General features: G+C 50.2%; 1 protein-coding gene across 6 annotated transcripts in view; it reads left to right on the forward strand.

Moving 5' to 3' along the window:
- The window catches only part of Cbx7 (chromobox 7), a 21,064-nt gene extending 7,023 nt beyond the window's left edge, over window positions 1-14,041 (forward strand). The window contains exons 3-6 of one of the 6 annotated variants that reach the window (XM_017802755.2): window positions 5,380-5,445; window positions 8,018-8,132; window positions 10,577-10,928; window positions 11,195-14,041. In XM_017802755.2, the coding sequence (XP_017658244.1) occupies window positions 5,380-5,445; window positions 8,018-8,132; window positions 10,577-10,928; window positions 11,195-11,349 (688 nt within the window). In that variant the 3' untranslated portion in view covers window positions 11,350-14,041. Of the gene's footprint in view, window positions 1-5,379; window positions 5,446-8,017; window positions 8,133-10,576; window positions 10,929-11,191 lie in introns of all 6 variants that reach the window. The other 5 variants (XM_017802754.2, XM_017802756.2, XM_029555101.1 and 2 more) reach the window with 5 other exon arrangements.
- The last annotated feature ends 308 nt before the right edge of the window (window positions 14,042-14,349 follow it).

The following is a 14,349-nucleotide window of genomic DNA, read 5'->3' on the forward strand; positions in this document are numbered from 1 at the left end:
CAGTGTGTCCCCCTCCTATTTTCATAGGTTTTTTTTTTTTTTTAATTTATTTTTATTGAGCTTGTTTGTATATGTACCACGTGGGTGCAGATACCCTTGGAGGCCAGAAGTGGGTGTCAGATCCTCTGGAACTGGAGTTGTGTGTGGTTGTAAGTTCCCTAGTGTAGGTGTTGGGAACCCAACCCAGGTCCTCTGCAAGCATAGCAAGTGCTCTTAACTGATGAGCCATCTCCAGCCCCCATGTTGTTGCTTTTTTAATACATATTTTATATATATTATATATTTTTTACATACATTAATTAGGGTAATTTGCATGTACATAAGGGTGGGGTTATTTACTGTATTATGTGCAACTTACCTGTGGTTATGCTCCTGACCAAAACATGACACCACCCCTCAGCAGCCATTAACTGCCAATAGCTCCTCAGCTAGGGGTGGGGACTTGGTGCTTCTCCCCCATCAATGCTAGAATGTCAACAGGCTCCATCTTGGACAGGTTAGCATAGCTGCTGTGAGTTCATGAGTGAGCAGCCTTATGTCCAGAAAACAGCATTTAACTGCACTCCTCCCCATCCTCTGGCTCTTACATTCTTTCTACCTTCTCCTCTGTGATGTTCCTTGAGCCTTAGGGGTGGGGAGTGAGATCAGTGTCCCCGTTAGGGCTGAGACACAGTCACTTATTCTCAGCATTTTGACCAGTTAGGAGTATCTGCATTAACCATTGCTTACTGCAAAAAAAAAAAAAAAGCTTGTCTAGGGGCCAGAGGTTAAAAAGCACTGGCTACTCTTGCAGAGGACCCAGGTTCAGTTCCCAGCACCCACACTACAGCTGTAACTCTTGATTCCAGGGGATTTGACACCCTTTTCTGATCTCTTGAGGGCACTGCACACACAGGTACACTTAAATACATGCAGTCAAAACAGTCATAGACAGAATAATAAAATTTGAAAAAGAAGATTCTCTGTTGAGAACAACACTAATCTATGGGGTATGAACATAAATATTTAGAAGGTAGTTTGATAACATGTCCATTTAACAAAACAACAGTACTAGTTCCCCCCTAGGATCTATGATCTGCCCCGATGGACTTTTAACCATGCTTACAAGTGATGTTTCCTCCTGTGGCGTGAGCCTCATCCATTCAGAAAGTAGTTGGTTACCTCCATAACATTTATGCCTCTATTTCATCAGTGGTACATCTTGCCTGGCAGGTCAATATTGTAGCCTTCAGGGTCCAGGGCTGAGTAGGACTCCCAGCGGCCTGCATAGCACCTTCCAGCACTGTGAAAGCTAGCCAGCAGGGAGGAAATTTCCAGGTCAGTTTGAGCTTGATTTCTCTATGTCCTACAGCTAAAGTATGTGGAATCTTTAGCAGTAGGATCTCACCACCAAGGTCTGGTGGTCAATCAAGAGCAATGACAATAGCTTGTTTTGTTTTGGGGACTTCTGGGGCCTCCCTGACCAGCAACTCAGGAAAGTATCTCATGTCTGGCATTGAGATTTTACATTACTAACCCATGGCTTCTGGTAGTAATGTTATCCACTCATGCAGGGTACCTCCATTCAAAATCTTACTATTTAAAAAAAATTATACTTATTGTGTGTGCATACATGTGAGGGTTCACACATGTCAAGGTGCAGGCCAGGGGAAAACTTACCAGAGTCTGTTCTCTCCTTCCACTACGTGAGTCCTGAGGATTAAACTCAAGTTACTAGGCTTGGCAACAAACCCCTTTACTCATGAGTCATCTCACCAACCCTCAGTCTCCTTAAAATATGTATTATTAGCTGAATGTGGTAGCACATGCCCTTTAATCCCAGCACTGGAGGCAGAGGCAGGCAGATCCCTGTGAGATTGAGGCCAGTCAGGGCTACATAGTGAGACCCTATCTCAACCCCTGCCCCAAATATGTATTTTGTGTGTGTGTGTGTGTGTGTGTGTGTGTAATTTTAAATTATGTGTGTTTGTGGATATGTGCACATGAATGCAAAGAGCCCATGAGAGTCAGAAGAGGTAATTGGATCCCCTGTAGAGTTATAGATGGTTGTGAGCCACCCAGCTCTGAACTCAGGTCCTCTGCAGGAGCAGTATATGATCTTGATCACTGAGTCATCACTCTACCCCCCCATATGTATGTATATATGTATGTATGTATGTATGTATATATGTATTATTTAGTTTTTGTGTATGAGTGTATTGTCTATGTGTGTGTAAGTACACCTGTGTCATGCAGTAGCCCCAGAGGTCAGAAAAGGGCATTGGATTCCCCTGAATCTGGAGTTAATGGATGGTTGTTAGCTACCATGTGGGTGCTGGGAATCAAACCCAGATCCTCTGCCAGAGCAGCCAGTGCTCTTAACTAATGATCCATCTCTTCAGCCCTGACTCTGGCTTCTGTATATTTTAAATAGCTTACAGAGTGGTGGATTTTTCCATGAAGCTTTTCATACATCCTTAGTTTCCATTAACTCTCCCTCATCCCCACTTAAATCTTTCCCTCCAGTGCCCCCTTTTCTTCTCTGATATCACATATTCTACTGTCCCCTCCCCCTTAAGGGCCTCTTCCTCTCCTCCCTCTCATGGGCCCTTTCTAGCTTCCTGACCTCTACGACACTCCAAATTAAACACAGAAATCTAAAAATTCAAAGCTAAGCTCTACAGATTAGAGAACATGTGACTTTTGTCTTTCTGGTCCTGGTTATCGGTATATTTTCCAGTTCCATCAATTTTCCTATGTATTTCATAATTCCATTTTTCTTTACAGCTGTGTAACATTCCATAGTGTGTGTGTGTGTGTGTGTGTGTGTGTGTATGTGTGTGTGTATATATATGTAATATATATATATACACACACACACACACTGTTATTATTTGTTAATCAGTTAATGGACATTAAGGTTGATTGCATTTTTTTTGGCCTTTTTGACCCAGCGATCGCTTTTTTTTTTATCTTTTAAATTTTATGTGTGAGTATATTGCTTGCATGTGTGTAGGTGCTCCTGTGTCATGCAGTACCTGTGGAAGTCAGAAGAAGGTATTGAATTCCCCTGGAACTGGAGTTATAGATGGTTGTTAGCTGCTATGTGGGTGCTGGGAATCAAACCTTGGTCCTCTATACGAGCAGCCAGTGCTCTTAACCGCTAAGCCATCTCTCCAGCCCAAATTGAATGTCTTAGCTGTTGTGAATAGAGCAGTGTCTCTTTTGGGTATATGGAGTTTCAGTGTCTCTTTTGGGTGTATGTCCAGACATGGCATAGCTAGGTTCATACATATATAGATATTTAAAAAAACATTTTTTTTGTTGTTGTTGGTCTTTTTGAGACAGGGTCTTCCTGTAACCCCAGCTGGCCTGAAATTCACTATGTAGACCAGGCTGGCCTCGAACTCACAGAGATCCTCCTGCCTCTGCCTCCCAAGTGCTGGGATTAAAAGCATGTGCTACCACACCCAGCTTATATTAAAAAAATTTTTTTTTGAAGATTTACTTATTTTTGTGTCTGTTTGCTTGTGTGAATTTTTGTGCAATACATGCATACAGGAGCCCAAGGAGGCTAGAAGAGAGCATCAGATCCTGTGAACTGGAGTTACAGGCAGTTTAAGCTACCATGTGAGTGCTAAGAACCAAATCTGGGTCCTGTGCAGGAGCAGTCAGTGCTTTTAACCATGGAGCCATCTCTCCAGCCCCTGGCTAGAGCTTTTTTTAGTCCTTGTGGTTTTTTGTTTTGTTTTTCTGGCTATGCTGGAGATTGAACCCAGGGTTTTGCACATGCTAGGCAAGCTCCCCATCACTGAGCTCCATCCTCATCCAGAGTTTGCTTGCATTTATTTGTTTATTGATTGATTGGTTGGTTGGTTGGTTGATTGGTAGATTGGTCTTTTTTTTTAATATTTATTATTTTTATGTGTATGCATGTATCACCTGCATGTAGGTAAGTGCACCTGTGTCATGCAATGCCTGTGGAGGACAGAAGAGGCTGTCGGATCCCCTGGAACTGGAGTTACGGACAGTTGTTAGCTGCCATGTGGGTGTTGAGATTCAAGCCCAGGTCTTCTGCAAGAACATTCAGTGTTCTTAACCGCTGTGCCATCTCTCCAGCCCCAGATTGGTCTTTTTGAGACAGGGTCTCCCTGTAGCCCCAACTGACCTGAAACTCATTATGTGGACCAGGCTGGTCTTGAACTCACAGAGATCTGCCTGCCTCTGCCTCCCAAGTGCTGGCATTAAAGGTATGTGCCACCATGCCTGGCTTCAAAGTTTGCTTTTAAAATGAAGTTATACTTAAGAGCACTGACTGCTCTTGCAGAGGACCTGGAGTTGATTCCCAGCCTCACATGGCAGCTAACAACCGTCTGTAACTCCAGTTCCAAGGGATCTGTTGCCCTCTTGTGGCCTCTGAAGGCATTGCATGCACATAGTGCATTTACACGGAGGCAAAATATACACATAAAATAAGGCCTGGTGTGGTGGTGCATGCCTTTAATCCCAGGACATGGGAGGCAGAGGCAGGCAGATCTTTGTGAGTTTGAGGCCAGCCTGGTCTACATAGTGAGTTCCAGGACAGCTGGGGCTATAGGGAGACCCTGCTTCAAAAACAAAACAAAACAAATTATATATATAATCAAAAAAATTTAGAGAAAACACAAAACTAAAGCATATCCTCCAATTAAAAAAAAAAAGTGAACTGCTTTAAAGGAGGCAGATCTGAGTGAGGGGGTACAGGTGGAGCCAGGCTGCTCCACAAAACTGTAGGTGACTGGAACTGCTGTGTACCTCTCAGGAATACTGCAGCACTTGTCACTAGATGTTTATCAGATATCTATTGTGGGCTCCAGCGAGGGAACTGCAGGCCTTGTTTAGAGGCAGAGATGCACTGGCCTTGCTGGGGCTGGGGCTGAGCAGCATAACTCAACCAGCAGAAGCACTTAACAGAACCCTCCTCCTGCCAAACACCACTGTGGCCACTGAGGTGATATGTTATGTCAGCACCTGAGTCCTTCACAGAGAGAGGCACTAATGCACAGATCTAACGAGTACATGGCTCAAGGTTGCATGGTCAGCTAGAGTCAGAGCTGGGATTTGAACCAGCAACCCCAGAGCCCCTGCTATACTCTGGGATGGGTACCCTGTGCTTACAGAGCTGCTGTCTTCCAGGCACCCTTGGGCCTTAGCTGGATGTGGGATCTAATCAGAAGCAGGAGCCTGTCTGATTATAGTGTGGCAGGAGGGAGGGGAGCTCTGATGTCATGCAGAGCCCAGGAGATAGGCCTGCCACCTCTCATAGGCCAAAGGTCTTGGTGATGGGATGTCTAAGAGTGCAGCTGTGGCCTCTGACAGCAGTGGTGGCTGGGCAGCTCTGACCTTTTGTTCTTTCTCCAGATACAGCACGTGGGAGCCGGAGGAACACATCCTGGACCCTCGCCTTGTCATGGCCTACAAGGAGAAGTAAGGGCTGTGGCTGCTCTGGTTCTAGCTTTAGGCAGGCTATAGCACATCTTGATCACATGTTGCTAGCTTGGCCCTGGGCAGGGGTCTTTTAGGATAGGGTGGGTTGGGGGTGTCTAGTAGGGATGTCTAGCTTATAGCAGGGAAGGTGGTGGGCACCCAGGACCCATTCCTGTGTTCTGTTGGCTTCTCCCCAGAGGCCAGCCTCTGCCCTCTCTGTCTCTGTTGTGGCTTCCTGACCCCAAACAGAAGCTTCAGTTCTGGTGAGGGATGTGAGGGATGTACTGACACCGATGTCCCACATGTGGGTGGCAGCATTGTTGACACCCTTTCCAGAGAAGGAAGTTGATGAGGTTAGGCAAGGCTAGGGATGTGGAAGAAGGCTTCTAGCTGGGCCTCTGCCCCTTGAAGCACCTTGTTGGGGGTTGAATATGATCATACCTCACAAGGGCTTCACTACCCCAACCCTCAACCACAGTATGACCGCTGGAACATGTTTCACAACTGTTTTGTTTTTTAATTGTGTGTGTGTGTGCATGCGTGTGCACGCATGTACATGTGTGAGTGTGGAAGTCAGAGGACAACTTGCATGAGTCCTTTCTTTCCTACCATGTGGGTCCCAGGGATCAAACTCAGGTTGTCAGGCTTGGCAGCAATCACCTTTACCAGCTCGCCATCTTGTGGGCACACACCACATACACCCCACTTTTTTTTAATTTTTGTTTTTTAGATGGGGTCTCAGTATGTAGCCCTGGCTGACCTAGAACTCATTATGTAAACCAGGCTGGCCTTAAGCTTGTGGCTGATCCACCTACCTCTTTCTCCTGAGTGCTGACTTAGATCCCGCTTCTATAACTCTTCTCACTCGGCCCCTTATGGTAACCTCCCGAGACAGATACGAGGGTGTCACTGGACAGGTGAGAAACTGAGGCCAGTATGGGTGGTTAAGGGGCTTGTCCAGGAGCCTTACGACCAGGAACTGGCACAGCAAGGGCTTGCTGCACACCATCACCCTCATCACTGCACTGTGCTTTAAGTGACCTCATCGCTCTTCACTCAGGACAAGGGGGCATCCTTGTCCCTTGGTTTCTGATCCTTAAGATCTTGGTGGAACTTTAGTGTGAAAGGCTGTGCCACCCACTGGGAGAGTCCTGTGGACTATCTTGGCTTTTAAAATTTTTTATTTTATTTACTTTTATGTGTATGAGTGTTATGCCTGCATGTATGTAAGTACACCATATACATGCTATGCCTGTGGAGGCCAGAAGAGGACATCGGATCACCTGAAACCGGAGCCAAAAGATGGTTGTTAGTTGCCATGTGTGTGCTGGGAATCAAATCCTGGCCCTTTGTAAGAGCAAGTGCTCTTAATTGTTGAGTCATCTCTCCAACCTGTCTTGCTTTCTCTTTTTTTTTTTTGGTCTTTTTGAGACAGGGTCTCCCTGTAGCCCCAGCTATCCTGGAACTCACTATGTAGACCAGACTGGCCTTGAACTCACAGATATCTGAGTGCTGGGATTAAAGGCGTGCACCACCATGCCCAGCTGCTGTCTTGGCTTTTTGAGGCAGGGTCTCACTATGTAGTCCTGACTGGCCTGGACCTCACTATGTAGACCAGTCTGGCCTCCAAGTCATGGCACTCTTTCTACCTCTGCCTCCCAAGTGCTGGGATTATAGCCATTACTACCATGCCCATGTGTGTAGACTGTCTTAGATTGTAGAAAAAAACACAGCAGGAAGAGTTAGGCCTAGGCATCCTTTCCTTGCATCAGAAGACCATTGCCTGGCAGGGTGTGACAATCACCGTTGCCAAACCCCACCTCCACCCCGAATCCAGGTGGGGAGACTGGCCTAAGATCACCTAGCACTAAGGGCGAATGGGTGAGCTCCTGCCCCACCTTCTTTCTGCTGCTCACAGGATTCCTGTGAGGGGACTGCTGGAAGGGTGTGTATCATCTGGACTGAGACAGAGACCAAGAGAGGACCCAGCTTCCCACCTCTGCACTGCCAGTGGGATCTCTAGCTGTGTTGTGTCATGTGGATTGAGGGTGGATTTGTGAGCATCCTCAGGCAGGTGCTGTGTGGCGAGGTCACCCAGCAGAACCTGGTGTCTTCCAGGTGCTGATACAGCTCATTGTGCCCTCCCACTCAGCACGAGTGCAAATGAGGCAGGGTCCTTTCTCTGCAGGTCCCTACTGGTCCCAGATGGGACACCTGGGCCAAGTTCCCCTCATCAAGGGACTTGCCATCCTCAGCACCCTAGGTTACTCAATGCAAACTGGGTTGGCAGGTTTCAGTACCATTTGCTAAGAGCAGAAACTAAAGATGCATTCTTGGGAGTCCCCAGCAGCATGAACAGTGGAGCCCTATGTGGCCCTGGTAAGGGCGCACATGTTTTCAGTGACCAGTGTCCTTCCTGCTGATCATGTCAGAAGTCAAGCCCTGGAGGTTGAGCATCGACCTCACTGTTACGGTTCTCACAGAGCAGTGGGGAGGAGTTTGGGATGACTTGTGATGGTGTCCTCAGCCTGGACACAAGATGGGGTGAAGCAGACACCTTGCTTCCCCATAGATGTCACCAGTGTTTCTTTTTCTTCTGCCACCTGCCTCGCACTCCCAGGGAGGAGAGAGATCGAGCATCAGGGTATAGGAAGAGAGGTCCGAAGCCCAGGCGGCTTGTGCTGCAGGTAACCATACCTCTGAGCCTTCTCCCTTGTCCTTCCTCACCCTGCCCCTGCCCCACCCCTGCCCTTGCCCCTGCCCCAGCCTGTCCATGCACTGGCCCTGGAGCCCATCCACTTGCCTTCCCCAGCACCTCTCAGAGCACTGCAGAGTGGGATACTCTGGGTATGTTTCAATGGAAGGAGTTGGGGAAAGGCCACATGTGGAGCTGGAGCCCAGGGAAGATGGCCTGGGTGGGTGACTCTGGGGGGCCAAGGGTGGACACATAACCAGTATAATCCTAGGATCTTTGAGAGCCTGGGATGTTGTGCATAACCCTTGTTGGACATCCCAAATCTCCAAGCCCAAAATAGTAATACTGAGGATCTTAGCAGCATAAATTAGTGTTCAGGAAACCTGGCAGGCTGGGTTGCAGAATCCAAGAACTGGAGCCTGGAACTAGCATTCTGGAATGGAGCCTTGGAACAGCAGTCTCCCAGAACCGTGTTCTCTGTGGGTGGGAGGATGCCTGTGCACCCTCTTTTGCCTGCCTCACAAAAGTCTTTTCAGTATACCTTAAGTCCTGGCATGAGAAGCAGTTGGTGTTCTGTGATCCTGGACAGGTCTGAGTGGAGTTTCACACATGTGAGGGCTGATGGGAGTCCATGATGTTGGTCTCCTAAGGCCCACCTAGGCATTTGATAATCCTTGGTCCATATGAGTGACCACTCCTGGTGCTGGGTCACCTGAGGCTCTTAGCAAACAGAATGGCTTGCCCTTAGGTGCAGTGCAATCCATAGAGTTTATTAGGAACTGGTTCCTAAGAAAGAAAGTGGCCTCTGCTAGACAGGTGCCTGCTGGGCTCTGTACCCAGCACACTTCACAAATGGACACATGTCCTCTGTACACCAAACCTATAGGGTAGATGTATCAGTCGTCTATTGCTGTGTAACAAATTACCCCAACACAGCAACTTAAGACAGGGAGCATATTGTATCCCATGGCTTCTGTGGTTGAGGAAGGTGGAACTGCCTTAGCTGGTCATGGAGTGGTTCTAGTTCTGGTCAGGATGTTTTGGGGCTGGAGTCATCTGATGGCCTTGCTGGGGAGGTTGGCTGCCTAGTGGCGCCTCATGCTCTGGTGAAGTGATGCTGAGGGGGTTGATGGGTCCTGCCATGTGGACCTTTACACAGGGCAGCTTGAGTGCCCTCACAGTGTGGTCACTAACTTCTGAGTAGGAGATCCAAGAACAAGGAAGAAGCCACAGTCTCCCTGGCCTAGAAGTCACACTTCACAGTGAAGTCTAGGAGGCAGTATTGTTGGAGGCTGCCTGATAATCTAGTTTCTCACTTTGATGAAGTGCCTGCAGTTCAGAGAGACCTGGAGTTTGCCTGAGATCACACAGGATAGAGCTCAGTTGTGACCTGGAGCTCCTGTTCTCTGGGCTAGGTAGCAGAGGACAGAGGAGCTTCCGTGAGATGGCCTGTAAGAGCCTGAAGTCAGTGGGAGAGAGGAGAGCTGGGTTCAAGAAAGCCTTGGGGGTCCCCTGGGTCGGTCTTCCCTTTACCCCCACAACTTAGACCCTGGGCGTGTAATGATCAGCAGGCAGGATGGAACAAGGGCTGGCATCTCTGCCTCCAATTTGAGGGGATGTGACTTCATGGGCTGCATCTAATGCTTACCTGTCCTAGGAGCTCTTGGCCTCTGGTAGCATGTGATAGAATTCTCTCCTAGAGTTACATTGGCTCTCCCTTGGGATTGATGCTAAGGATTTTTCTTGGAGTTGTACAAACTACCCCAAATCAAGAAGATATCCCCAAATTATAGAGTTGTGGTCTTGATGGGTACATAAAATCTGCGGTCTCACTCTGCCTCATCAAGGGTGAGCCTTGTTATAGAGGCCCAGACCCCTGAGAAGGCCCAAGGCAGCTCCCAGAGCCTGGGGGTGTCTGCAAGCATCAGGGGGTTCTGCCCCTGAAGCTGGTGATGGTTTGCCCAGTGCTGTGTGCTCCTGCTGGCTGGATTGTCCCCAGACTCCAGCCAAGGTTCTCTGCTCTGCCATCTCCCTAGAGAGCTACTGTTTGAGCTCCTGAGGCACTTGAGGTAAAGATGCCTCTCTCTAAAGGTAAATGCCTCCTTAATGTGTCTACTTAAGAAATTCCTTTTCATGGTAGATGTCGAACCCAGGACCTTGCACACACTAGGCAAGCCCTCTGCCACTGAGCTGCAGCCCTGCTCTCTGGTGTATCAAAGGAGTAACCCCTACAGGCTTGCCCCTCAGTCCTGGGAAGACAGGCTGTGCTGTGGCAGACGGGGTAGTGGCTGAGCTGGGCCTGTGGGCTCTGGGCCATGGACAGAGGAGGCGGCAGGTGGAGCAGATGAGCCAGGTACTCTGGGGGAGCAACCGTGTGAGCAGAGGTGCTGCAGTTGTGGGGGGCCTGACCCGCCGCGCCCTGGCTTGCCCCCGCAGCGGCTATACAGCATGGACCTGCGGAGTGCCCACAAAGCCAAGGGCAAGGAGAAGCTCTGCTTCTCCCTGACATGCCCACTCGGCAACGGGAGCCCCAAGGGGGTGGTCAAGGCAGGGCCACCTGAGCTGGTGGACAAGGGCCCCTTGGTGCCCACCCTGCCCTTCCCACTCCGAAAGCCACACAAGGCCCACAAGTATCTGCGGCTCTCACGCAAGAAGTTCCCGCCCCGCGGGCCCCACCTGGAGAGTCACAGCCATCCACGGGAGCTCTCCCTGCAGGAGCCACCAGCCCCAGATGTCCTGCAGGCCGCCAGCGACTGGGAGCCCGCGGAGCAGCCCCCTGAGGAGGAGGGTAAGGTCACCCTGAGACTTCAGCTTGAAAGGCCCCTGACCCTCATCCAGAGGGCCTGCAGGCCACATAGCCATGGGGACAGCCAGGACTAATTTGGGCCTGACCTCCACCCCTCCTGCTCTAGAAGAGCCCTGCCCATCTAGGATGCCCTCTTCCCAAGGGTTCAGGCTCAAGCATGTTGGGGGATGGGCTGCGTGTTCCCCAGCTTCTATCCTCTTGGTGCCAACCTGTGTCCCATCCGTGTCTTTGTCCCGTGGCTTCAGCAGAAGCAGACCTGGCCAATGGGCCTCCTCCCTGGACACCCGCGCTCCCCTCAAGTGAGGTGACTGTGACTGACATCACCGCCAACTCCATCACCGTCACCTTCCGTGAGGCCCAGGCGGCCGAGGGCTTCTTCCGGGACCGCAGCGGGAAGCTGTGAAGGACAGTTTTCCACTCTTAGAAACTGTGTTCTTTGGGGCTGGGGTGGGGAACTCCAGAGATGGGAGGGGCTGGGTTAGAGTAAACATTTTATTTAAAAAAACAGCAGAAGCATGGGGAAGACCCCACCACCCTACCCTAGATCTGTGAGGGTCCTTTACAGATGCCTCTGGGACAGGGTGCGGAGGCTAATATTCCAGTTTCATCTCCAGGACAGGTGGGCACAGACCATCCTATCTGGTATCCATCCCTCTGTCATCTTGCAGAGGCTGGTTCTAGGAGTCCAAAGAGTCTAGGAGTTCCAGACCCTGCCTCAGACAGCTACCCCAGCCTTGTGGTGGTGACCCCACCCCTGGTTTTTGGCTTGGATCTTTATTTTGAACTTTCCACTTCAGCTTTATGGTGGGACAAGGCAGGCTTTGACCACCACAGGCAAGATCAAGATGAAGGGCATAGAACCCACCCTCCAGAAAGTTCTCTGTCTTCCCAGGGAGGAGGCTGCCTACCCAGCCCCTTCTGAGAGTGCTGTCCCCCCATCACTGGCCTGTGTGGAATCTCCCGTGAGCACACCCAGGCATCCTGGTGTGCACACAATACCTGCGTGTATGATCACACTTGCCCCGTATGTCTGCCTGTCCACTCGGACTTTGCACACCTTTAGAAACTGACAGGTGAACACAGTGCAATTCACAGCACAAATGAACTGGTCACGGCACCCTCACGCCACCTTGCACACCGGTCACGAAACAAGATTTGCCTACTTCGTTTGTTTGCAGCTGTCAACAGACTGCTAGGGTCTGGCATGGGCCTGATGGCATCTGGTCTCCAGGCAACAGATGGCCAGGCTGCAAGTGAATACGTGCCTGCCAGATATGGGTGAAGCCACAGGTTCTGAGACACCTGGGCCCTTCTTCCTCTCACAGGAGTTCGTGTCCTTTCTGACTCAGGTGATCTTTTAGCCCTTCCAACTTCTTTTTTGCCCTCTCCTCCACCTCAGCCAACCTGGGCACCCGTGGGTGCCAGTGGGTGTGGGCAGATAGGGAGGGAGGGAGTGTCCCGCCACTTTCTCAGGGCAGTCCTTGTCTTCTGTGTCCCTTCCTTATCCAACCTGAATGGCACAGCCAAGGCTGACCTCTCCTGCCCTGTGGAGGTTGAATGTGGTATGTGGTTGGTCAGGCTACACACAAGCCTATGACCCCGATGAGGGGCCAGAGCTGCCTCTGCTTAGAGGGGAGTAGTTTACTAGTTTGCACAGGTGTCCTATGGGCTGGTACCTTCCCGCCCGAGGAGGAGGCTCCTTTCCTGTCCCAGCCCTGTTAGGAGAAAAGGACAGAAGGGATGGGAGCCCAGGGGAGCATTACTTTCCCACCCTTCTGCCATCTTAGAAGCCAGCGTGACTGGGGATCAGCACTGTCCCCAATTCTGTGTCCTTTGGAAGCTAGCAGAATGTGTGAGCAAGAGTAAGGCCACCCTTCTATACCCTCTCCTGTTCCCAAACCAAAGAGTTTGTATCTGTTTCTGCTTGGGGTTCTGTCAGCAAGATTCTCAAGTCCTTAGACTTTAATCCCCTTCCTCTTTAATCCTCAGCTGTTCGGGGTCAACTCTGTGCTTCCATTGGGGGCAGTCTCCTGTGGGTGACCTGACTCACCTCTAGCCCATGGGCTGTGGGAACCAGGGAGGGAAGAAAACTGTAGTTGGCTCCTCTGGGCCATAGCTCCCAACAGAGGAAGTGAGGGTGGGTGGCTGAGGGATTTCCAGGTGAATGCCTTGGCTCACAGTGTGGGGTTAGGGGCAGTTTCTAGAGGATGCCATGCTCCCCACTCCACCCCCTTGGGGCACATGGGACCTGTGCTTGTGTACTTGAGGCCCTAGGGGGGCTTTTCTATAGGCCAGGCAGCTGTCTTGTCTCCACAGTGGCAGGCCATGACCTTTTCTCTCATAAGGCCTTTTATGAAGTCCACCAGCTCTGAGATACGTGGCCTGGAATGGGTGGCCCTGAGATACCTAGCTCAGGGCAAATGTGGCTTGTGGACTGCCATGAACTGACTCCCTAGGGAGAACAGCTACAGGCTTTGAGTGGCTATGCAGGCCTCTCCCAACCCTCCCACCCCACAGCCCCCTACAAGGCCAGTACTCACTCAAGTGGGGAGAGGGCTTCAAAAGCGGTAGCCACCTGTCTGCCTTTCTCCTGGCCCCACCCATTTGAATGTAGAAGCAGGGTGGTACTTTTCCCTTGCTCTGGGTTGGGGTGAGGATGTGCCTCAACCTTTGGTGTGGACATTCGCAGGGCTACAGCTGAGCCCCTTGGGGCTGTGATCATCATCTGGTAAGGTGGTGATCCCATTGCCAATTCCTCCCACCTCCTACCCCCACTCCCAGGAAAGGCCCTCAGTGTCATTGAGGTGGGACTTTTGCTTTATAAGTGGCAGACTGGACCTGGCTGCCAGGTCTCAGCACAAGACTGCTTCCTTTGCACAGATGAGCTCTGAGCTTTGTTCAGACTACATGAATGTATTTGGGAAGGACTAGGCACAGGCCTTCCCTGAGGGAGTGTGTGCTGGGGAGAATCAGTGGGTGCAGAGCACGGTTTTATTTTTGTACTGATATTGGTAAGAGACTGTATAGCATCTATTTATTTAGGTGATTTATCTCATAGATGAAGCAAAAATTATTAAAAATACATGAAAGATGACTAAAACATCCTTGAGCATCTGATTACTGCTTCTAGTAGTGTCACAGCCTTGTGACCCTTTGGAACACAGCCTAGGACTTGGGCCCCAAGCATGCCACCTATTGGCTACTATCTAGGACAAGTTATTCAGTTTTCTGAACCCTCTAGACCTCCAGTGAAAATGAGCTGAGGTGGGAAGGAGATGAACCTGTCAGCAGGTGGGACCCTTTGGTCCTTAGAGGCCAGGCTGCCCTATCCATGTATTTCACCTTTCCTCTGCATTGTCTTGAGAGTCCTGTACTAGTATTTCTGGGTGCCAGTAACCTGGGG

The sequence above is a fragment of the Nannospalax galili genome, unplaced genomic scaffold (genome assembly GCF_000622305.1).
Source record: "Nannospalax galili isolate Female #2095 unplaced genomic scaffold, S.galili_v1.0 scaffold445, whole genome shotgun sequence".
Classification (NCBI taxonomy): domain Eukaryota; kingdom Metazoa; phylum Chordata; class Mammalia; order Rodentia; family Spalacidae; genus Nannospalax; species Nannospalax galili.